This window comes from Podarcis pityusensis (genome assembly GCF_964106645.2).
Source record: "Podarcis pityusensis genome assembly, chromosome: 1".
NCBI lineage: Eukaryota > Metazoa > Chordata > Lepidosauria > Squamata > Lacertidae > Podarcis > Podarcis pityusensis.
Genome location: NC_138028.1, coordinates 67781916 through 67805306, shown reverse-complemented (window position 1 = coordinate 67805306; position 23391 = coordinate 67781916). Strand labels below are relative to the sequence as shown.

The 23391-nt window shown below is 44.7% G+C and overlaps 2 protein-coding genes across 13 annotated transcripts in view; one reads left to right on the top strand and one right to left on the bottom strand.

Moving 5' to 3' along the window:
- The window catches only part of TEAD1 (TEA domain transcription factor 1), a 186235-nt gene that overhangs the window by 48517 nt on the left and 114327 nt on the right, over positions 1-23391 (top strand). The window lies entirely within an intron of this gene.
- LOC308460227 (integrase/recombinase xerD homolog) lies at positions 1183-5265 on the bottom strand. The gene is made up of 2 exons (XM_080976329.1): positions 4658-5265; positions 1183-2278 (listed from the first exon to the last, which is right to left on the bottom strand). Exons 1-2 carry the CDS (start codon positions 5199-5201, stop codon positions 1305-1307), a joined length of 1518 nt encoding a protein of 505 aa, XP_080832455.1. The 5' UTR covers positions 5202-5265; the 3' UTR covers positions 1183-1304.

The window sequence follows — 23391 nt, the reverse complement described above, 5'->3', positions numbered from 1 at the left end:
GCGGGCGGGTGATCCGATGCCCACAGCGAAAGAGAAAGCAACTCTCTGTGGGCCTTCCTTAAATATCCTCTGATCTCCACCCCCAAAGTGGCAACATACAAATTGCCCCAGCAACACCATCACCAATCCTTGCCAGGCCCTTTCCTTCAATTTTGCCTGGCAACTACAGGGTGCTTTGCCTGGCCCCAGCCGCAACACGTGCTCTCCTTTAATGAGAACACGCTTTGCGTGCTGAGGTCCCCCAAAACACCCTTATCCCAAATAACTCACACTTCACACATAATTTTTGTTTAAGGTTTTTGGCATAATTTTTTGGCCACAACTTTATTATCATACAAAATTGTGAGTGGTTGCTTAGGCATTGGTTAAGACTAGCTGTCCCCCCGCCATGGGGACAGCACTGACTTCCGGATTCCAGCGAAAGCCAGTGTGGAGGAACAAGATCAGGGGATAACTGGAGCTGCGACACAGACCCTCAGCTTCTCCCCACATGCTCCTAGGGGCTTACACGGCCCAAACCCGATTCCAGGGGTTTGGACGAAAGGATGGTAAGCCCCTGAATTCCTTTAACGGAATTCCCGTGCAGCAGCATCACCTGAGGGGCAGGCACAGCCAATCCATACCCCTCCACCAACCAATTTAAACCAATGCCTAACCGCCACCTGAGCCCTTACGCTCACCGCCAACCACTCACAAACCTAAACACACTCTCAACTTAGCCACCACTGACCTCAACCATACATCATTCCCAACAGAGGTAAGATGAACCCCATCAAACCTGTAGCAATCAGTGGCTTTAACATTAATATCTGGGTGGGGAATCACAAGCCCACCCAGATCAGACACCAGCTTGCTCGCAGCTGAATTAATACGCTTTCGCACCCTTTCGGTGGCCGCAGGGCAGGGACTACCCCTCCAGATGCAACGCTGAAGCAACTGTGACCAAATTAGCTTAGTAGCGGGCACCAAGGCCGCCAGGTCCCTCAAATCCTGCAAAATAACAGCACGTAAAACATAACAGGAAAAAGAAACCATATCATTTTCCCCAAGCTGCACCACAATCGCCGTAGGGGGGCCCTCCAGAAGAACACGCCTCTGCATTAGCGGTAAGAACTCCTTCCACCGCATCCCCCTTCTGGAGATCCATGACACTCGCACGTGCTGCGGAAGGCCGAGGCCAACTCCCAGTTCAGATTGCCGAGCTCTGCAAGCGGCCCAATGCACAATACTGTGCCCCACTATCCAAACCCGGACAGTGGGTAGACCTAGGGTAAAACAAAAGATGTGAGTACACGAGATCAACATCATTTCCGCACATAACCCTTATATGCGTCCGACTTCCAGCGACCCAGGTCTTTAATCCTCCTTGCCGACAAGCCCCAATGGGCGGCTGTTGTTGCAGCCCCAATCCTGAAGGAATGCGGAGCAAACTCAGAGGCTGCATGGCCACAAGCAGCAACGACCTTGCGCAAAACACCAGTGAATTGATGGCGTGCCAATGGACGCCCATCTTCATGAATGAACAGGGCCCCTCCCCCAGGAGGCCGCAACGCCATATATTTCTGGAGATCCTTGACTGGGCAAGGGCCCCCTAGCCCAGTTGCTGGGAGCCGAATAACTGCCCCTCTACCCAGTTGATCAGTTTTGGAACTCCTGACAAGGATCTGCAATTCTGACTGAGACAAGCTCACGTCCTGCAGCAACAAACCTCTCGAACCTCCATCCTGCTTAGGTTCACACACCACCTCCCCAACCCTCAGGGCTCCAAAAAAGGCTAACGAATAGGCTGCGGAAAATAACCGCGCCTCAAACCTGGACCAACAGATGCCCTTTAGTTTACTTCGCATCCTGGTCAACAATCCAAACGTTATAGGCCTCCTTGTAGCTGGTCTGGAGGGGCAAAGCCTCCCCCACCCCTCCAAAGCCTTGCGCACCACGAACTTCCCACATGGATCATTATTAAAATAAACTTTGCTAAAGAAGGAAATTGCAGCCGCATGCAATCTCAGCGTCCTGGCTGCCCTCCGCATCTGAAATAGATGCGCCAAATATTGGAGCACCTGTGCAGTAGAATGAGGTGTGCATGTTCCCCCTACCACGGATTGCCCAGTGAAATGCAAAAAATCGGTCCAAGCCTTCTTATAGGACCTCAATGTGGAGGGGGCAATAGATGCAGCTACTCCCTGTAAAACTAAGTGCTGCCAAGGTTCCAGAGATGATCCGGGAAAAATTCCGGACGGTCTCGAGCCACTGGCGCCAGGGACCTGAACCGCTGCATCTGAAAACGGGACAGAGCATCAGCAATCTCGTTAGACACTCCAGGAACAAAACGAGCAGAAAATACAATGTTAAAACGTAAGCAATGCAAAACAAAGACCCTCAGCAGGGCTGATACCCTAGGTGATCGTGAAGACTGCTTGGCTAGCACGTTCACCACCGCCAGGTTATCTGTCCAAAAACATACACGACGGTCCCTGAAATGCTCGACCCATAAATGGACTGCCACTACAATGGGAAAAAACTCAAGAAAAGTTAAGTCCCGAGTTATAGCTTCCCCACGCCAAGCTGAAGGCCAACGCTCGGCACACCACCTGCCATCCCAATACAAACCAAAACCCAACGACCCCGCAGCATCAGAGTGCACCTGAAAATCGGTATAAAGGTTCAAGGTGTCCTGCCAAAGAGACACCCCATTGAATTCCTCCAGGAATTCCAACCAAATACGAAGGTCAGCACGCACCTGAGCTGACAGGCGCACCCTATGCCTCGGGGACCTCAAACCTGACATAAGCCTGGCCAAGCGGGAACAGAAAGGTCGCCCTGGGGCGATCACCCTGCAAGCAAAGTTTAGGTGGCCCAGCAAGGACTGCAGCTGCCGCAGAGTAACTTTTTTCATGGGAATGAGTTCAGCGATGACGCCCTTCAGCGTGAGTATCTTATCCGCCGGCAAACTGGAAGTTTGCGCCACCGTATCCAACGAAATACCCAGGTAAGTCAGCTGCGTAGAAGGACCTTCAGTTTTCTGCGCAGCTAACGGCACGCCCAGTTCCTCGGTTAAGGCAGCAAAGGCCTGCAGCAACACCACGCAATTCCCCGTATCGCTAGCTGAGGCCAATAAAAAACCATCCAAATAATGAGTGACTCCGCCCAAACCAGTTCTTTTGCGCAGAGCCCAGTCCAGAAATGAACTAAAACACTCGAAGGCCGCACAGGCTACCGAGCAGCCCATGGGCATGGCCTTATCAAAGTAAAATTCCCAGTCGAACTGAAATCCCAGCAACCAGAAGTCATCAGGATGAATTGGAAGCAGCCGAAATGCAGACTCAATGTCACATTTGGCTAGCAGGGCACCCTGTCCAAATTTTCTTATCATTTTGATCGCTTGATCAAGCGAGGCATACTTCACCGAACAAAGCTCCGGGGGAATAACATCATTTACTGATGTGCCCCTAGGGTGTGAAAGGTTGTGAATCAGGCGAAATTCCCCCGGAGCTTTTTTAGGAACCATACCTAAGGGTGAAATATGCAGATTAGGAAAGGGTGGAACGGCAAAAGGGCCTGCCATACGGCGTAGAGCCAGTTCTTTCCCAATTTTCTTACGCGCCACGTCAGGCATATCCTTCACAGACTTCTGGTTTGAAGGGTTTCTAGCTACAGGATTTGCCGCCACTGGGATTCGAAAACCCAGGGAAAAACCGTCACGCAAATAAGATGCTGCCTCCTGAAGAGGGTATAACTGTAACAATGACAACAACGGCTGTAGCCTAACCGGGGTATGAGCTAAGGAGGAAAGTACACTATTTTCCTGCACCGGCGGCTGCAGCCTGGGGCGCGGCTTTCGGGGGCTGCTGTGAGCCCCACCCCTTCCGAAAGGGCCGTCGAACCCCTGCACAGGCAGAAGCTGGATGGTTCCCTGAACACTTCTCACAACTATGAGAATATCTGCAGAATTGGCGCTGACAGGTTCCTTTGTTAAAATCCCAACAAAAGAACTTGCGACCCGTCTTAGCTGGCACAATCCTAGTTTTTTGCGATTCAGGGATCTTATTGTCAATACGTGGAGCCACATAAGTGGTCCATACATCTAAATCCTTTCGGTCCCAGCGGGCAGTGGGGATCTTGGCAGCCCTGCGTCTGAAATTCTCATCATAAGAAATCGCAGCAGACGCTCCAGCCATCGTAAATGCTGAGCGAACTATGGACAAATAAACCCATAAATGCATGGACCTCCGTGGGTAGGCCGCTGCCACCACTCCAGCGAACACCTGGAAACTATCCAGCCATCGCTCGAAGGTCCTTTCAACCTTTGGCAAAACCACCCTCTTTTTCGTGGCTGCCAAACCTCTATCCTGGGAGTCCTGACACTCCTGAGGGGGTGCCAAGCTAAATATATCAATGTAACGGCCATCCAGAATCCTAGATCGCAGCTTTGTAGTCAAGTGGGCACCTGGTATAATATCCCTAGCTGAGTTGGTGGAAACTTTCACATCAGGCATGAGGACCCCTTCCAGACAGTCCTGCACCGCCCCATACTTTGCCCTGTGAGAGTTTGCCCTCCGCTCCCAAGCCCATTTTGGAAGTCCCGATGTCTCCCCAAAGCCCCAGTATAGCGAAAGCGAAGCTTCCTCATCACTACTGGAGGTTTGAGACGAAGTACCTGCGGAAGAGGATGAGGTGTCTCTCCGTCTCCTCTTAGCACGCTTCTTGGAACTCTTTTTCCGGCGACGGAGCCCACCAGAAGACGACTTTGGAGGGAGAGGAAGGCTGTCCTCCACCGAAGACTCAGATGCGTCGCCTTGCAGCACAACGCCTGGAACTGACTGAGAAGAGACTACAGGTGAATGACCAGGAACAGACCTCACCACTGATGAGGACTGTACAACTGAACCCCGTGCCGCCCGAATCCGGGCGGATGACCTCCGCCTGGTCGGACCCCTGGGGCCGCCCCGTACCCTTGGCGCTGCAGCCTGGGAGACAGGTGAGACCGACGACTGGGACAATTGATTAGTACGCGAAAGACCCCCAGCTAACAAATCCTCCCCCTCATCTTCAGCCGAAGATGACACCGAAGGAGGTGCGTCAACAGGCGGAGCTGGACTAGCAGAAGAAGTCGTCGGAGTCGAGCAGCGTTGAATCAAACCATCCATTTCAGCCTCAACACGTGCTAACACCACTGGGTCACTGGCCAAGCCAGTGACCATGGACTGAAGGCGTCTCAAAGATCGCTGTGGCACTGGAGAACGCAAAGCTTGGGACGGGCCTTTTATGGGCTGCTTCGCTGAGGAAGCGAGATCAAGCCTCCGTGACACCTTCTTCTTTGGAGCCATACCTGCTACTAGTAAAAAAGACAAATAATAGAATTAATGCAAGGCTACACCAGTGCTCTTTGTTATAATGAATAGTCAATCAGCCAGAAAAACAATCAATCCCGATAGGTGCAACTATATGGCTCACCAGCAGGTGGCGCAGCCAGTAATCAAGGCCAATGGTATAGCTGCGTTTCAATAAACGGCCACTAGAGGCCAGCACGCAATGAGGAGGCAGTAGAAAATGGCGCTCCCGCCAAAATTCCCCAAAATGGAGGCCTCCCAACTGACTTCAGGCAGAAGGCCTCCCCCAATGCCCAAAGCAGGCCGCAAGCAGGCCTCCAACCACCAAAGCCGCTGTGCGCGCTAAGCGCCACCGGCTAAAGCTGGAACGTCCGAGGAGGGCCCCCCCGCAGCCTAAAACGGCCCAACTCCGCAGGCCGCAGGCGCCGAAGCGCGGCAAAAGCCGCTACCGCTCGGAGCCGGGTGGGGGGGGTGCCCAAATAGGCCCCGAGCCCAAGGCACGTCCCACGGCCTCCCCCAGCTCCCCCAGGCACTCCCCGCTATACCCGGGCCAAGAGGGGAAAGGCTTGACTAAGCCTCCCCAAGCCCGGCCCGAACAGGGCCGAATAAGCAAGCGCCGAGCGCCGCGTGCGAATCGGCGGCTCCAACGGCGCCTGCGCGGAGCCTCCGCGCCAGCCGGCCCGCCCCGGCTAGTAAGAGCGCGCCGAAGCGCGCGAAAAGGGGGCCGCCGCCGTGAGAGGCCAGGGGAGGACTACGGTAAGCACCCGCTTTTTTCTCTAGTAACCCTACGAAGTGGGGGGGGGGAATGGTAAAGCTCCAAGGGCCCGAAGGTCAACCAGCCCCGTCCCCGGCGCCTCGGCTACGAACCGGGCCGAAAGGCCTAGGGTCCGCCCCCCCCTCCCGGCCACCCCCAGCAGCCCCACGGGACCAAAAGCCCACGAGGAAAGTTGGGGGGGGAAGGCTAGTAAAATGGAAACAAGAGTCAGAACAAAAACAAATAAAAATTGAAAACTAAAGACAAAGAACCTGGAAAATAAATTAAAGAAGGGGGGGGGTAGACTTTGGGGAGATAAACACAAAAGGCCAAGATCAAATAAATAAATAAAATAAAATAGGAGAAAATGAGGAATGAGATATAGATTTATACAACCGGTCTTTAGCTGTGTTCGATCCGATGCCCACAGCGAAAGAGAAAGCAACTCTCTGTGGGCCTTCCTTAAATATCCTCTGATCTCCACCCCCAAAGTGGCAACATACAAATTGCCCCAGCAACACCATCACCAATCCTTGCCAGGCCCTTTCCTTCAATTTTGCCTGGCAACTACAGGGTGCTTTGCCTGGCCCCAGCCGCAACACGTGCTCTCCTTTAATGAGAACACGCTTTATAAGGACATGCCTTATGGAACATTATCTTTCTTTTTTTACTTCCTATAGTAAATCAGGAGGATTTGATAGTGTCTCTGGGGATTTCATGCTCAAATAGTAAGAATAATCAATTCAGTAAGAATAGCATCTTCTTGGATAAAGATTTAATAAAGATCCTGCTTTAGTCTGCCATTGCAGGGGTCTACTAATGAGGTTTCTTAGAAACATCTGTTGATATGCAGTTATTCATATTTTAGACTGTGGAGATGAGAATAGTGAAAACAACTCAATTTGACTAGCCAAAGTGTTGCTTAACACAATAAATTTAGGAAATGTTTGCTGCATCTGCAAAGCTGGTAGAAGTTCCCTGCTGGCCCGGTTTGCACAATATTGCAAACCAAATTATGTCAGGACCACATGAATGTGGGGGCTTCTGGAGAGGCACTCACAGCCATTTTGCTCCTTCCCAGTCATTTTTGCTTCAGTGCCACACCGAGCAAAGCCATGGTTTGACTTAGTGTGTTGCTGTTGTCAGTATCTTCATCTCACAGGCAGAGGTACCTGGCCTCCCCCGAGGCAATTGAGTGAGATACTGTGTGTTTACCGTCCGTCTGCGACCCCGGCAGGCTAGGTAAACAAACCGGCGATCCTCCTCAAACGTGAGAAGAACACACCCTCTGCTTCTCTGCGTCTCTCCCCCTCCCTGCATTCTCCCAGGGAGGAGAAATGAGACAGACAGGAGTCCTTTCTACATGTTTTATTCCTGTCACTCAACAGTACATAGAAATGTGACTGCACCCTTCAGACTCCATCAGAAGAGTCACACACTCCTCCCCTGTACTTCCAGTACAGGTCAGATGACACACTGAGCTAACATCCGGTGCTCAGTACAGAGAATAGGCTCCACCTTTTCCCCAACAGTACATCTGCACTGTTTTGCATTCCAGCCATCTGGAGCTGGCTTTTGCCTTGGTGCTTTTTCCCAACATCCTCCCCCAAAAGCATCAATTGGCAAAACATGATCCAGAGAAGAGAACAAACAGTTGTTATACATAAAACAGTCCCCTGTTGTTTCAGTTCCACCCTTGGAACTCCCCACCACTGGTTTCACCAGTGTACCTCTCTGGTTGTCTGGCTTCCAAGGAATGAGTGCTTCTGCATTACCTTGGCTAGCTACTCTCTGTTGTGTCTTTGTCTCTGACTTAGACACTGCTTTAACCTGCTTTGAGTTGTTAACAATAGCAACACATGCAACAGCTAAGTTAGCAAACTCTTTTGAGTACCTCTTTGGTGGTACACCCTTTGTAACTCTCTCAGACCTGCGTATGAGGTTCTGATCCTCTGTGCTCACTGGTTCAACCTTTGGACTCTGTTGAGAACCAGTAGCAATCAGTGGTTCTTCCTTCACCTGTGAAGGTCTATCCATTGTGTGAGATTTTCTCTCAATGACTGTTACAACTGAACTCTCTGAGCTATCACTGTCGTCATCATCATCAGTACCACTGTAATCTGTGACATCAGAAAAATCATCATCATCATCTGAATCGTTTCCTGTGGGAAATGTCTGTACTATCCGCTCTTGCTTTGGAGCACTCTCTAGAAACTTTGTGAGAATCACCTGACCAGATTCAGACAAAACCACTCTGTAGAGACCCTTTTCATAACCCACAAAAATGCCTCTGGCATTCTTTACTCCACCTGGAGCTTCTGTTCTCACATGAGACCCGAAAACCTTAAAATAGGCAACAGAAGGTTTTCTATTGAACAGCTTCTCAAAAGGAGAACATCCCAACTCTGTTGAGACTTTTCTCAACCACACATGAAGATAGGACGCTAGCGATTCGGCCCAATATTCATGTGGCAAATGTGAACTCAGCAATTGCGCATTCATCCCCTTTTGCAATTCTTTGTTCACTCTCACACAGACCCCCCTGTTCCACGCTTCGGTCGAAACAGCCACCTTGTGGTCTATCCCTTTTCCATCCAGGAACTTCTGAAACTTCTGTAACAGAAAAACTTGCTTGTCATCTGTGAAAAGACAATCAATGTTAGCATCATGCATATTTTTAACCTTGTCACAAAACTCCTGAAACTTTTCTAAAGTTTCTTGCGGTTTCTCCATCATATAAACCCAAGAATAATTAGTGAAACAATCCACACACACAAGGTAAAATCGTGCACCGCCTCTAGATGGTTCTAGAGGACCAATCACATCAGCATACACCCGCTGAAATGCTCTGTCGACCTTCTTGGTCTTGGTCACCTTCCTGGTGCTCACACTGGTCACACCTGTGAGAGAGATTTCGTTAGAATCAGAAGAATTACATTTCATGTAATCACTTTGATCAAAAGTCAACAAATACAGTCCATCTTTCTCTTTGGCAGTAAGAAACAGTTCTCCATCTTTGTAGATCTTGCAGCTTTTAGCATCATAGGACAGTTTCAGTCCTTTCTTTGCAATCTGCGACACGCTCAGCAGATTAAATCTCAGTTCTGGAACCAGGTAAACATCACTTATAGTCAAGTTCAGACTCTCAAGATACACAGTCCCAATTCCAGTCGCTTCCAACTCCTGACCGTTGGGCTGTTTCACAGTGAAGCTTTGCTTCCTCAACGTCGAAAATAGTCCTCTGTGCGGGCATAAATGTTTTGTACAGCCCGTGTCGATTATGAAGGCGTTCCCAACATCTGGCGTGGTTCCTTTCGCCATCATAGCCTTTGCAGGTTTCACCTGGCACTTGGTACGGCTTTTGCCTGACGCCTCAGGCTTCGTAGAGCTGCTCTTTGCTCCTCTTGACTGGCGCGGCTTCTTACAGTTTCGCTGTAGATGCCCAGTCTGTCCACAATTGTAGCATCGGACAGCACTCAATGCTACTCCATGCTTCCCAGTAGCGTCAGCAGTGGGGGAATTAGAACTCTGTTCTTCCCTCCCCCTGTCTTTTTCTTCCAGTGCAGCAAGTCTGTCGTGTTCATTCAGGACCACAGCACAAACTCTCTCCGCGGTCAGCTGCGCGGCCGGTAGGGAACCAAGCTGACTGGCAACAACCTTGTAGGTGCGGCTAAGGCTGTTTATCATCATGAAGCAAAACACTTCCTCCTGAAGACGGAAATTGCGTTCCACCATCTGTTGACGCAGAAACTTCATTTCTGTCAGGTGCGCTTGAACATCTCCATCAGGCGCAAGTCTCAGATTGGTCAGTTTCTCAAAATACAGCAACGCTGAAGAACCAGCATCTCTCTGATGCGTTGTACGCAGCGTGTCCCAAACCTCTTTCGCATTTTCTAAATGCTGAACATGCACCAACTGATCATCTGAGACACACAGAATTATAGCAGTCCTGGCCCTCACGTTCTGTGACTCCCAACCTCTGGTTGGTGCTGCAGGGATGGGGTTTTCAATTACATCAAAAAGCCTCTGATTCTGCAGCAGGGCCTTCATCTTTACAGACCAAGATGAATAATTGTCATTGGTTAAGGGAGGTGGGTAAGGCAAACCTCCCCCTTTCTTGGCATCCATCTTGAAGCCAAGTCTCCAGCTCACACTGTCAAACAAACTGTAAAATCCAACAGTTGTTTTTTCCTTTCTCACGCAGCAAACTGCAAGTTGTTTACGGTCTTTTGCACCTGGCAGCTAAACTCTGGCTGCTATGAAAAGTCCCTTCCAAGGGCACGTAAACTTTGTAGCCAAAACACTCTCTGGTTTTGTTTCGCTTTTCTCAAGCTTCATAATCACAGTCCAGCCCCTTTGCCAGTAACTTTCCAACTTTCCGTTACTTAGCAACAATGCATTTGAATAGGACATCTTATCTTAACCACAAGAATTTGTGGAATGCAGGCCTCTTCTCCCGGAGCTGTATTTTTCCAAAACGCAGCTCCCCGTGAACCAGTGAATTAATTGAACTGCGTTCACACTTTTAGCCCGAAATGCAGCATACCTTGAACTTTGTTGCTCTGGAAAACACCTCTTCTTTCCACCAGCTGTCTGTTGAGCCTCTGGCTTCTTTCAGACGCTTGCCTTCCTCCTTGGAGCAGAGGAGGACAATCCACCAGCCTCTCATGCAGATGTCCGATGAATCGCAACCATCCGAAGGCTGCCATATGTCAGTATCTTCATCTCACAGGCAGAGGTACCTGGCCTCCCCCGAGGCAATTGAGTGAGATACTGTGTGTTTACCGTCCGTCTGCGACCCCGGCAGGCTAGGTAAACAAACCGGCGATCCTCCTCAAACGTGAGAAGAACACACCCTCTGCTTCTCTGCGTCTCTCCCCCTCCCTGCATTCTCCCAGGGAGGAGAAATGAGACAGACAGGAGTCCTTTCTACATGTTTTATTCCTGTCACTCAACAGTACATAGAAATGTGACTGCACCCTTCAGACTCCATCAGAAGAGTCACACACTCCTCCCCTGTACTTCCAGTACAGGTCAGATGACACACTGAGCTAACATCCGGTGCTCAGTACAGAGAATAGGCTCCACCTTTTCCCCAACAGTACATCTGCACTGTTTTGCATTCCAGCCATCTGGAGCTGGCTTTTGCCTTGGTGCTTTTCCCCAACAGCTGTAACCCAGGTTCATTGGCATCAGCCGATGTTTCTTCTTGGCCGCAGCTCATGGCCACTGAGGAGAGAGCTGAATCACAAGCCCGTGTTTAGATGGCCATCCTAAGCAAAACCTTGGCATAGCTCACTGTGGTGCGGGAGCAGAAATGACCTGGGGGAATACCAAAGTGATTGTGAGCACCTTTCTGTGAGACATCGCATTCATGCAGTCCCAGTAAGCCACTGGTGGGGAAATTCTGGCGGACAGACCTAATTAGGCCGGCCAGGTCCCCTGCCGCATGTTTGGCTTGCGAAGCCTTTAAGGCCCAGACACTCCCACTTGCCCTGCACCTGAAGTCACATGACACCAGGTGCTGGTCAGGTAAAGATGTGACTGGGTTAAAAGTGGGCTTGCAAGCTTTGAAAGCACTGATGATCAGCTGATCAATGGGGCTTGCAAAGTGCTGTGAAACAGGCCAGCAGATGTTGTTGTGCTGTCAAGTGACTGAGAGGTCGGCTGCCTTACCCACCTGTCATACTTGGCTCGTGGGAGTGAGGAAGATAAGACTTTGGCCTGCTGGCTTGACCCATCTCCTCATCCCTGTAGTAAGCCATAATTCAAAGCCCTTTGTCGTGAGAACCAGGCCACTGTAATAAAACATATATATTCCACAAATAGAAGCAAGTATTCATCCTCTTTCTTTTCCTCAGTGGAATCCAGCAGTTGTTTGTGAATTAATTCCCCGCGTCCCAATTTTGTCAAGACTTGGTGGTAGTGAGGGAATGGCACTATCTCACTGCCATTCTCTATTACTGTTATTGTACACGTACGTGTCAGAGGAACAGAGAGATCTGTGTACTCTGGAAACTATTGCATCGCTTTTCTATTGCATCGCTTTTCTGTATTGTTCTTTGGACACTTGCCCACCCAATGTCTGATATGGAAGAAGGGACAAGTTTTGTCCCTATTGCAATGGTGTCCCCAAACGTAGTGTTTTACTTAGAGTTAGGGTGGAAAGCTAAAGATGCTTCCTGTTCCTTGGAGAGAGCAGGTTTCTCCACCCCAATGGTATTGCTGATTGAGGCCATTTCTTTTGTTCCACAGAAGTTAATGTGACTGAGCCTGTTCCATCTGGATAGGAGGACCTTCTGTTCCAATCATTGATAATGTTAGAGTGTGACAAAGAGTTGGAACCCAAAAAGTGTCTGTCTGTGTCTCTAGGTTTGTACTCTGGCAAGATCTGACTAACAGTAAAAACACACCTGTTTAGGGCACCTTAACATCCTTGACAGTATACATTTCCAGAAGAATGCCAGGGCTTAAACTGGTTACTTTACTAAGTATGTTAATATTTTATCATACAATTAGTGCCTAAGTTGGAAAAGTCTAGACAGGCATAATATATTCACCAGATGGTTTCCTCTGTGTAAGGGAAAAAATTAAACTCTGCCGCTATTTTTTTTAAAATCCAAATGCACCTATATGCAGCCTTATACAGCTGCATTGGCCATGACTGATGAGAGTTGTAGTCCAGAACATCTGGATGATGCCAGATTGGTGAGGAGTGCAATATGCTTTTATAATCATTAACTATTGGCCTGAAAAGTTCAAGGAAGTCAAATTTCTGTATTGATTTATGAGCCAGGGTAATATATATTTTGGTGGGTTTATGTGTGTAGTTGGGACTTGATGGATGCATTTGAACACTAGTCAAGTTTGAATCTGCAACTCCTCAGAAACCCTATAATTAAGTTTAAAAGAACAGCTCCAGTGTGCTAGACTTCATTTTCCACCCACCCCAATACTTGGTTCCTTTTACCTTATCCAGATTTATAGGCTTAAGGAAAGTGTGTTATGGTACCAATTTGCTGCAGATCTTTCTAATTTCCTGATAGATCAAAGAAAGTTTGTCAATAATTATTTTGCAGTCACTTGGTCCACAATACCCCTTCATAATATTTCTCTTCTTCTGCTTAGTTGTTTCTCTGCCATAAAAAGTGAAGCTTCCTTGGTAATAATAATAATAATAATAATAATAATAATAATAATAATAATTTATTATTTGTACCCCGCCCATCTGGCTGGGTTTCCCCAGCCACTCTGGGTGGCTTCCACAGAAACAAAAAATACACTAAAACCACACATTAAAAACTTCCCTGAACAGCGCTGCCTTAAGATGTCTTCTGAATGTCAGGTAATTGTTGATCGCTTTGACATCTGATGGGAGGGCATTCCACAGGGTGGGCGCCACTACCGAGAAGGCCCTCTGGCTGGTTCCCTGTAGCTTTGCTTCTCGCAATGAGGGAACTGCCAGAAGGCCCTTGGCGCTGGACCTCAGAGTCCGGGCAGAACGATGGGGGTGGAGACGCTCCTTCAGGTATACTGGGCCGAGGCCATTTAGGCCATTCTGATCCAGCTGCCTGGGAACTGGGATAGCTCTGCAGCATTTTTTCTGTGACAATAGTGCCGTAGGGAACACAAGAACCCAATTGGATCAGGCCTAGGGCCTTTGTAGGTCCAGCATTCTGTTTCCTTTGGTAGCCAATCAGATGCTTCTGGGAAGCCCACAAGCAGGACATGAGAGCAATAGCCCTCTCCTGCTGTTGTTCCTCAGTGGCCAGTATTCAGAGACATGCTGCTTCTAATCATCACCATCACCACCGTCATTATTTATATCCCATCTTTTTCCCTGACAGGGACTCAAGAAACAGCTTAAAACACTGTTTTTAATACTGAATTGTTTTAGCCTAACCTGGGCCTGATGGTGAAGGGCAGATAATAAAGTGAAATAATAACAATGATGATGATGACGATGATAAAAAAGCCTTTCTTTTTGTGTGTGTGACCAGTCCATAATGATTTCACATATTGCAAACTAAGCCTGGAACTAAGTCTCATTGAAATCAAATTGGACATATTCCCATGTAAGCATGCATGGGACCAGACAATGTTTCATGACTTGGCATCGGATGCTAGTCACATAGTACAGTTCCTCGGGGCCACATCCCACATGATGTTTTTAGGTATACACTAAATGACGGTTCTTAAGAGCTCCTTAGAGAAGACCCAGAAATTAAATGGGTCTTCAGTGTGAAGGCTTGCAGTAGCCTCAGAGAATCCCATTAACTTGCCTTAGCCCTTATAGGAAATGTTTAGAGGCTGGACTATTTAGAGGATGGACTATTTGGACTATAATGTGATTTTGATGGGAGATATGAACGGAGTGGTATCTACAAATATGGATAAGGCACAAAGACAGGTAGTCACTAAGGATGGCAGACTACCGAAAACCTTTTTTGAGATGACAGACAACTTGGACTTAGTTGATATCTGGAGAACAAAGAATCCCTTGGCTAGAGAGGGAACCTTCTTCTCTGAAGCCAAAATGACATGGACAAGAATTGACCAAATATGGGTAACTAGAGGAATGGCACCAAAGACAAGAAAAGTGGAAATTTGTCCAAAAACTTGCTCCGACCATAATGCTGTGAAGATGGAGATGAAACTAACACCAACTGGCTCTTTCAGATGGAGGATGAATGACACCTTATTTAGAAATGAAGAAGTGACTAAGAAGGTCCAAAAAACCTTGAGAGACTATTTTGAGATAAATATGAACACTAATGTTGAAAAAAGAGTAATCTGGGACGCAAGCAAAGCTGTTATGAGAGGGTTCTTGATACAACAGAATGCAATAAAGAAGAGAATTCAAAATGAGAAGAAGGATAAAATATTGGAGAAAATAAAGGAAAGTGAAAAGAAATTGAGAGCAAAACCAAAGTCGCAAGAGATCTTGAGAGAAATAAAGTTATATCAAGTACAATACATGAAAGTGATGAATCAGGAGATAGAATGGAAAATTAAACAAATGAGACAAAGGACATTTGAGTCGGCTAATAAATGTGGGAAATTGTTGGCCTGGCAAATGAAAAAAAGACAAAAATTAAACACTATTATAAATTTAGAAGTGGAAGGAAAGAACATACAGAACCCAGTCGAGATTAGAAACTGTTTCCAGAGGTATTTTAAACAACTATATACACAAGGGCCGCAGAAAGAAATTGATGTAGACCGATTTTTGAAAATAAATGGATTACAAAAAACCAAGAAAACAAATTAATGCTGAACTATAAAATAACTGAACAGGAGGTAGAAGGTGCCATTCAGAATATGCAATTAGGTAAATCTCCAGGACCGGATGGACTGACTTCTAGATACTACAGATCTTTAAGAGAATGGTTAGTACAACCTTTAAAGGAAGTCTGTAATGAAATAATGGATGGGAAAAGGGCACCAGAGTCATGGAAGGAAGCGTATATCACACTTATACCGAAAACAGAGACTGAAAAGACGCAGCTTAAGAACTACCGCCCCATATCACTGCTTAATGTGGATTATAAAATCTTTGCAGACATTTTGGCTAAAAGACTAAAAAAAGTGTTAGTGGAAGAGATTCATAAAGATCAAGCAGGCTTTCTCCCAGGTAGACACTTGTCTGATAATATGAGAAACATAATCAATATTTTAGAAAAATTACAAGTGAATATTAATACCAAGGCAGTTTTGATATTTGTGGATGCGGAGAAAGCTTTTGACAACATTTCTTGGAGTTTTATGAAGAAGAATCTACAGGGGATGGGGGTAGGTCAAGGCTTTGGAAACGGTATAAGTGCAATTTATTCAGAACAAAAGGCTAAATTAATTGTTAATAACGTGGTGACGGAGGAATTTAAGATAGAAAAAGAGACACGACAAGGTTGCCCAATCTCCCCATTGCTTTTTATATCGGTCCTGGAGGTCCTGTTGAATACGATTAGAAGGGACCAGTTGGTTAAAGGTATACAAGTTGGAGCTAAACAGTACAAATTGAGAGCATTTGCAGATGACTTAGTATTGACATTACAGGAGCCAGAATCTAGTACTAAAAGAGTTTTGGAACTGATTCAAGAATTTGGTCAGGTTGCAGGATTTAAACTGAATAAGTTAAAAACAAAGGTCTTAGAGAAAAATTTAACAGCGATTGAGAGAGAGAGGTTTCAGAATGAGACAGGTTTAACAGTGGTTAAGAAAGTGAAATACCTGGGGATTAACATGACAGCTAAAAATGGGAATCTAGTTAAAGACAATTATGAAAAATGCTGGACTGAAGTGAAAAAAGATTTAGAAATCTGGTCAAATCTGAAGCTTTCACTGCTAGGCCGTATTGCTGTGATAAAAATGAATGTATTGCCTAGAATGTTGTTTCTGTTTCAAACATTGCAAATTTTGGACAAAATGGATTGCTTCAAGAAGTGGCAGAGAGATATTTCTAGATTTGTCTGGCAGGGCAAGAAGCCTAGAATAAAATTTAAAATACTAACGGATGCAAAGGAAAGAGGTGGATTTGCCCTGCTAGACCTTAAACTTTATTATAAATCAGCAGCTTTTTGCTGGCTGAAAGAATGGCTGCTTCTTGAAAACACAGACATTTTGGATTTAGAAGGCTTTAATAATGTATTTGGATGGCATGCATATTTGTGGTATGATAAGGTCAAAGCACATAAAGCATTTAAAAACCATATTGTCAGGAAAGCATTGTTTAATGTCTGGATAAGATATAAGGACCTGCTTGAAAATAAAACCCCAAGGTGGTTGTCACCGATGGAAGCAAAGGCTCTGAAAAAGCTCAATATGGAGGCCAAATGGCCGAAATATTGGGAAATTCTGGAACAAGAGGGAGATAAATTGAAATTGCAGAGTTTTGAAAAACTAAAAAATAAAGTGCGAGATTGGCTTTATTATTATCAAATAATGGAGGCATACAATCTGGACAAGAAAATTGGCTTCCAGGTGGAAAAATCAAAATTGGAAACAGAACTGTTAGAACCCAAAACTAAGATTTTGTCAAAGATGTATAACTTGCTGTTGAAATGGAATACTCAGGATGAAACGGTGAAATCTGCTATGATTAAATGGGCACAAGATGTTGGACATAACATAATGATGGCTGACTGGGAACAGTTATGGACCACAGGTATGAAGTTTACGGCATGTAATGCCTTAAGAGAGAATATTATGAAAATGATATACAGGTGGTACATGACACCAGTCAAGCTTGCAAAAATCTATCATTTGCCCGATAATAAATGTTGGAAATGTAAAGAAACTGAAGGTACATTCTTTCACCTTTGGTGGATGTGCCCAAGGATTAAGGCTTTCTGGGAGATGATCTATAATGAATTGAAAAAGGTACTTAAATATACCTTTCTGAAGAAACCAGAGGCCTTTCTCCTGGGCATGGTTGGCCAATTGGTGTTAAAGAAGGATAGAACTTTCTTTATGTATGCCACAACAGCAGCAAGAATACTTATCGCAAAACACTGGAAGACACAAGATTTACCCACTCTGGAAGAATGGCAGACGAAGGTGATGGACTATATGGAACTGGCGGAAATGACTGGCAGAATCCGTGACCAGGGAGAAGAGTCGGTGGAAGAAGATTGGAAGAAATTTAAAAACTATTTACAGAAACACTACAAAATTAATGAATGTTAGAATGATGTTGGATTGAAGTTAAGTGGCTTTTAGTAGCAATGTTAGAAAGGAATATGTAAAAATGGATTGTTAATAGGTGATAATTTAAAGTTATAATATATTAAGATGGAAGATTAAGATAAAACCAAAGAGGGAAAGGAATTGCTGAATTAACTAACTGAACTGGAATACAAAAAAGGGAGGTGTGAGGAGGTCAGGGAAACAAGCAAATGAAAGATAAGATATGGAAAGACTGATTTGTTTTTAACTGTTTTTACTTTGTATTTTCATTTTCATTTTCGTTTCTTTTTTCCTTTTTCCTTACTTTTTTCTCTTATTTTTGTAATATCTCGAAACTTTAATAAATATTATAAAAAAAGAAAAGAAAAGAAAATAATCTGCAGTTTGAACTTGCTTTAAAAGGTTTGCCTTTCCATAAGAATCTTGGGGATTTGAACCTGGAAGGCTTCAATTATTCTGAATGCACCAAGGCTCTCTGAAGACTCCCCCCCCCCCAGCTGTACTCAATCATGATTTCTTTTTTGCCCTGCAGTAACGTGAAAGTTAGTTGGACTTGAGTGGATAGCATTGTCTTGCTGGATATATAGAAAGAAAGATATTGTGTGTTAAATAATAAAAAGCAGAGGCCTGGGATGTTTTTCAAAGCTTCCAAAAATAGTTTCAAATCCTGTGCCAAAGTTGCTTCAGCCAAAAACTCCATGAAAAAACACAACCAACTAATGGAGTTTGGATCTGCGTTTGCCTGTGAATGTTTGCATGCCTATTCAATCAGCAGAAGATGTAGGAGTTTGTTTCTTTTAAAGAGAAGATTGCTTGAAAAGGACAACGTCAGATGTTCCCAAGAGTCCATTAATAATCATTAATGTCACTAGCCCCACAATGCTGCTGGGATTGGGTTTAGGTTGGCAGGTTCTGATGGGGGAAGAAAACCTGGGCTGGAGGAGGTGGGAATCTCCCCTTAACCCCTCCATGTCAGTCGCTTTCAAAGGGGGATCAAGGATGCTGGCTTCCTCCTCTGACCTTCCTGTGGAGCAAGAAGCCTCAGTGGAGGCTGGAGAAGGTTTTACTCAGGTGCCTGGGCAGAAGGTTGCAGTCTTGTCATCTAGAACCATGCTTGATGGGAGCAGATGCACCCGCCCCTACACCTCAATTACCCCAGAAGGCAGAAGAGTCTCATGAGTGAGCGCAGCTTGGTGGGAGGGGCAGGAAAGGTTGTTGGGACATAGAACCATAGAATTGTAGAGTTGGAAGGGATCCCAAGGCTCAACCAGTCCAACCCCCTGCAATGCAGGAATCTCAACTCAAGCATCCATGGCAGATGGCCATCCAACCATTGCATCCTATCAGCTACACTTAGCCTGTTTTATCTTGGCTGATTTCTGAATGTAAGATTGTAGGTACACAGTGACCTTAGTCTGAAACAGTATTAGCATGTGGTTTAGTGCTACATGATGAGCTACAGGGTCATGCACTTTTGCTTCCCTCAATTTTTAATGGCAGTCCACCAACTCAAGTTTGCTCTCTGTCTGTAGATAGATATAGATATAGAGGACCCACAGTATTATTTTGATTATGATTTGTTTTAAACTGTTTCAATGTTTTATTTTAAATTGTAACCTGCCCTGGAACCTTAGGGTGAAGGGAGGGTAATAAATCATCATAAGAGTCTTAGCTATGGTTTAAGAAAACAAACCAAAACATGGTTTATGGTTCTGGTGTGTTTCCCTGAACCATAGCTATGTTTAAATACAGTTTTGGGCCCTGAGGCAAAATGATAATGGATTGATAGCAGAAACAAAAGCCACACCAGAGGAGGGGAGGGCGGAATGCACAAACTTGAAGGGTCATGCATGCTAGATTAAACTATAGTTTAACATTTTGGCTGAACCAGATCAGTGTGCCATCATTTAAAAATTCCTTGTCATTATTAACGTCACATTTATTCTGATATCTAATTTTAAAAGCAGGCGAATAAAATGTTATTGTACAGTGTTTGTATTTTATCTGAAGAATTATTATATTTTATCTTATTTTATTACCCAGCCAAAGGTCCCAGAGAGGGTTACGACAATTTAAAATACATTTTAAAAACCCTACAATTTCAATTAAGGTATTCAGAGCACCTTAGAGATACAGTAGAAAATAATAATATACCTAGATGCGGCAAAGCCCATGGAATTGAAGGAACAGATCATCAATTCTAAATAGTAATTTATACAGTAGAAATAAGCTGGATTTTTAAAAATGTTTCATTTTTATGCAAGAAGCACCTGGTGTGGAAAATCAATTGAAACTCCCAATGGGGTCATAGACCAGGATATGAAGGCAAAATGGCTGGAAATAGCATTTCCTAACTTCTCTCTCTCTCCCCCGCCCAGTTTATATTAATAGTAGTTGATTGTAGAACTTGTGTTTCTAAGGTTTGTGTGCGTGAGTTCATGGGTGAGAAAGTCATTGATGAAAAATTCAGTTCAGTGTAATTCATTCAGTTTTTGAATCACTTCACACATAAGGAGTCTAATACAAAATATATAAACAACAAAACAAAGTAAAAGTGTTAATTTGCAAAAATCCCTCAAGAGCGTAAAAAAAGCACTTCACCCACATAAGGGCGGACACCAAAAGGAAACAGCCAAAAGCCAAATTATTTGAGCTGTTCAAATGCCAAAATGCCCAAGATATTATTATTTCATATTGAAACCTAATATTATAGTGAGTATACTGGATACTGGCTATAATAGAACTAGTTCCATGAGAGTTACAAGAATTAATTGTGACAAATTCATAATATGTTGATAGTAAAGGGGCTGTATCAAGATACTTAGTTAGAAATCTCATGAGAGACAGAAAAGACCAGCAAAATTTTAGGGGCCTCTGCAAAGTCTTTAAAGCAGGCCTGGGAAACTTCGTGATACAAATCACTCTCGTCGTAACCATACTGAGCCAACTGTAAAAGCCTAAACTCCTTAAAAATCAAAAGGCAGCTTTCTGGGAGGAGGATGCTGAGATTAAGCATTTACTGGTCCATAGTGGATGCCAAATCATCAAGGTATAAAAAAAGGTTTTATTTTTTTAAAAAATCACACACTTGAGTTTGTAAAATCAAATCCCTTTTCCCAGTAGTATGCTTGTACATATAACACATGTTTCCATTAAGAGTTCCAGTGCAGTATAGTGCTGTGGATTGGCACAGTAACTGCACAATCTCAAATAATAAGGAAGAGAGTACTGAATGGAAATAACTGATCATTGTATTGTAAAATTGGGTTTAAGCAAGGGTTGCAGTTTGCCTCCAATGTGGGAATAATTTTGGATATCAGTTTGATCTTAGGCCAGGTTTTTCATTGTCTGCTACTTTCAGTGGTAGCTGCAGATGTGCAAGAACCCTTTTTTTTTAAAAAAAGGCCTACTTTTAAAGTGTGTGGGAGTGTGAAGTCTTAAACAGCGAACAAAAGATGTGTTCATAAAATAACATTCTAGCATCTGCTTAAGCAGCTGAGCAGTAGTAGCCGAGGGCCATTGAATATCATGGTTTTTCAATACACGCATGTGCATTTTGGGATAAAAGTGACTGAATGTAAGTCATCTATAAGACAACCAAAACAATTAAAAAGGTCTCTCCACAAGGCATATGATGGTATGGGCTTACAGTATATCTGTTTCTCACAAAAATAACGGGAGGTACAGCAATAGCAATAGAGGAGTCAGCTTACTGGGACATACCAATAGCTGGACGGGGGGTTGTTAAATTGTCCAGTATTCTCTGAGGCAGGGGCACTAATTACATACCCTGTCCTAGCCACATACAGTGGTACCTCGGGTTACATACGCTTCAGGTTACAGACTCCGCTAACCCAGAAATAGTGCTTCAGGTTAAGAACTTTGCTTCAGGATGAGAACAGAAATCGTGCTCTGGTGGCGCGGCAGCAGCTGGAGGCCCCATTAGCTAAAGTGGTGCTTCAGCTTGAGAACAGTTTCAGGTTAAGAACGGACCTCCGGAACGAATTAAGTACTTAACCCGAGGTATCACTGTAGAAGGCATATTTAATGTTACAAACCTCATAAAGCAGATTCCCTTGGAAATCATGAAAAATATTAGAAATATATAATTTGGGATTTCTGACAACTGAATCCTGAAACATTAGGAAGAAAAAAGAGGCTTTAAAAAGGTCATGCAACTCAGTTCTGTGTGCTGTGAGAGAAGATTCATCTTATTTAAAAGCATCCATAGCTCTAAGAAAGAACATTCCAGAAATTTCTAAACTGTTTTGACTCACTCTCATCATACATAGGCAGTTCTTCTAAAGAGTCCTTGTAGTTTCTTGAGTGAAGGTCCCAGAACGATGCTGCTCTGTGTCATGCCTTTGGTTTACATTTGTTGCAGGATTACATTTACGTTCATGGCACAGCCATGAGGAGAAGCTCTGTGGGGAAGAAGCTTCCATAAAATTCAGGCCTCAGTTGGATGTAATTCAAGATTTTCATTGGAATGAATGGCATACATTACATTGCAACCCAGAATATTTAGAATAGGATGACATAAATAAAAGGAAACAAAAAACAAAATTATTATTAGCAGAAATTTGTTTTGGGCACCTATTGGCTGTTTTCTGTTGCAACCATATTTTGTATGCTTTGTGTTGTCTCCTCTATCTCAGTCTCCAAGGTTTCACAATCCTGGTGAATGCCAGCAGAGTTATTTTTATAGTAAACTGATACCTTAAAAACAGGACTAAACTACATAAGCAATGAGGAGATGAAACAAGGCTGCCCACATAAATCTGAACTGGTGACAGAGGGTGCTTCACTGACAAGCGATAACTGCAAGGGAAATGTAGGCTGAATACATAACCTATGATATTGGTTTTGGTAAATGTCATTGTTGGTCATAGAGTAGGATGTGTTTTAAAATGGATAGCAACTAAAGATCACCACAATGCGGGGGTTTTAAGATGTCTCTGCAAGGCAGGGGTTTGTGTAGATCTGTGTTTATAATTCGTAATTGAATTAATTTATGAAACAGCTTTGATATATGTCTCAAGGCAGGTTATAAGCATGCTGCTAAAACAGTTAAAATATTTTTAAAGCAGTACAACAACAAATGGAACCTGAGGGATAGCTTAGGTGGTAGAGCATGAGACTCTTATTCTCGGGGTTGTGGGTTCGAGCCCCATGTTGAGTGAAAGATTCCTGCACTGCAGGGGGGTCAGACTAGATGATCATCGTGGTCCCTTCCAACTCTACAGTTCTTTGATTATGTGATTCAAGTTGTGGGAGCTAACAGTCTGAGGGCATTTTCATGTAGGGTTGCCAGAATCTACAGTGTCCTGTCATTGTTATCGCTGTGGAAGTATGTCTGAAAATGGGTTCCATGATGTTCTGTAGATATGGGAGCACATTCGTGTAAAGGTGGGGGGAGAGGAAGAAACATGAGGGGCAATATAAATAAGTGATGGAAGTAGCTGATTAAATAATAAACACATAGATAATAAATACACAGACCCAGCTATGAAGATGATATCCCTAACCTCTGAGAGGCCAACATCCTACTTTTCTGCCTGCTGGTGGAAAGTGACTTTATCTCTTCTCCTAACAATCTGTGCATCTTCCTACAAGGGAAAC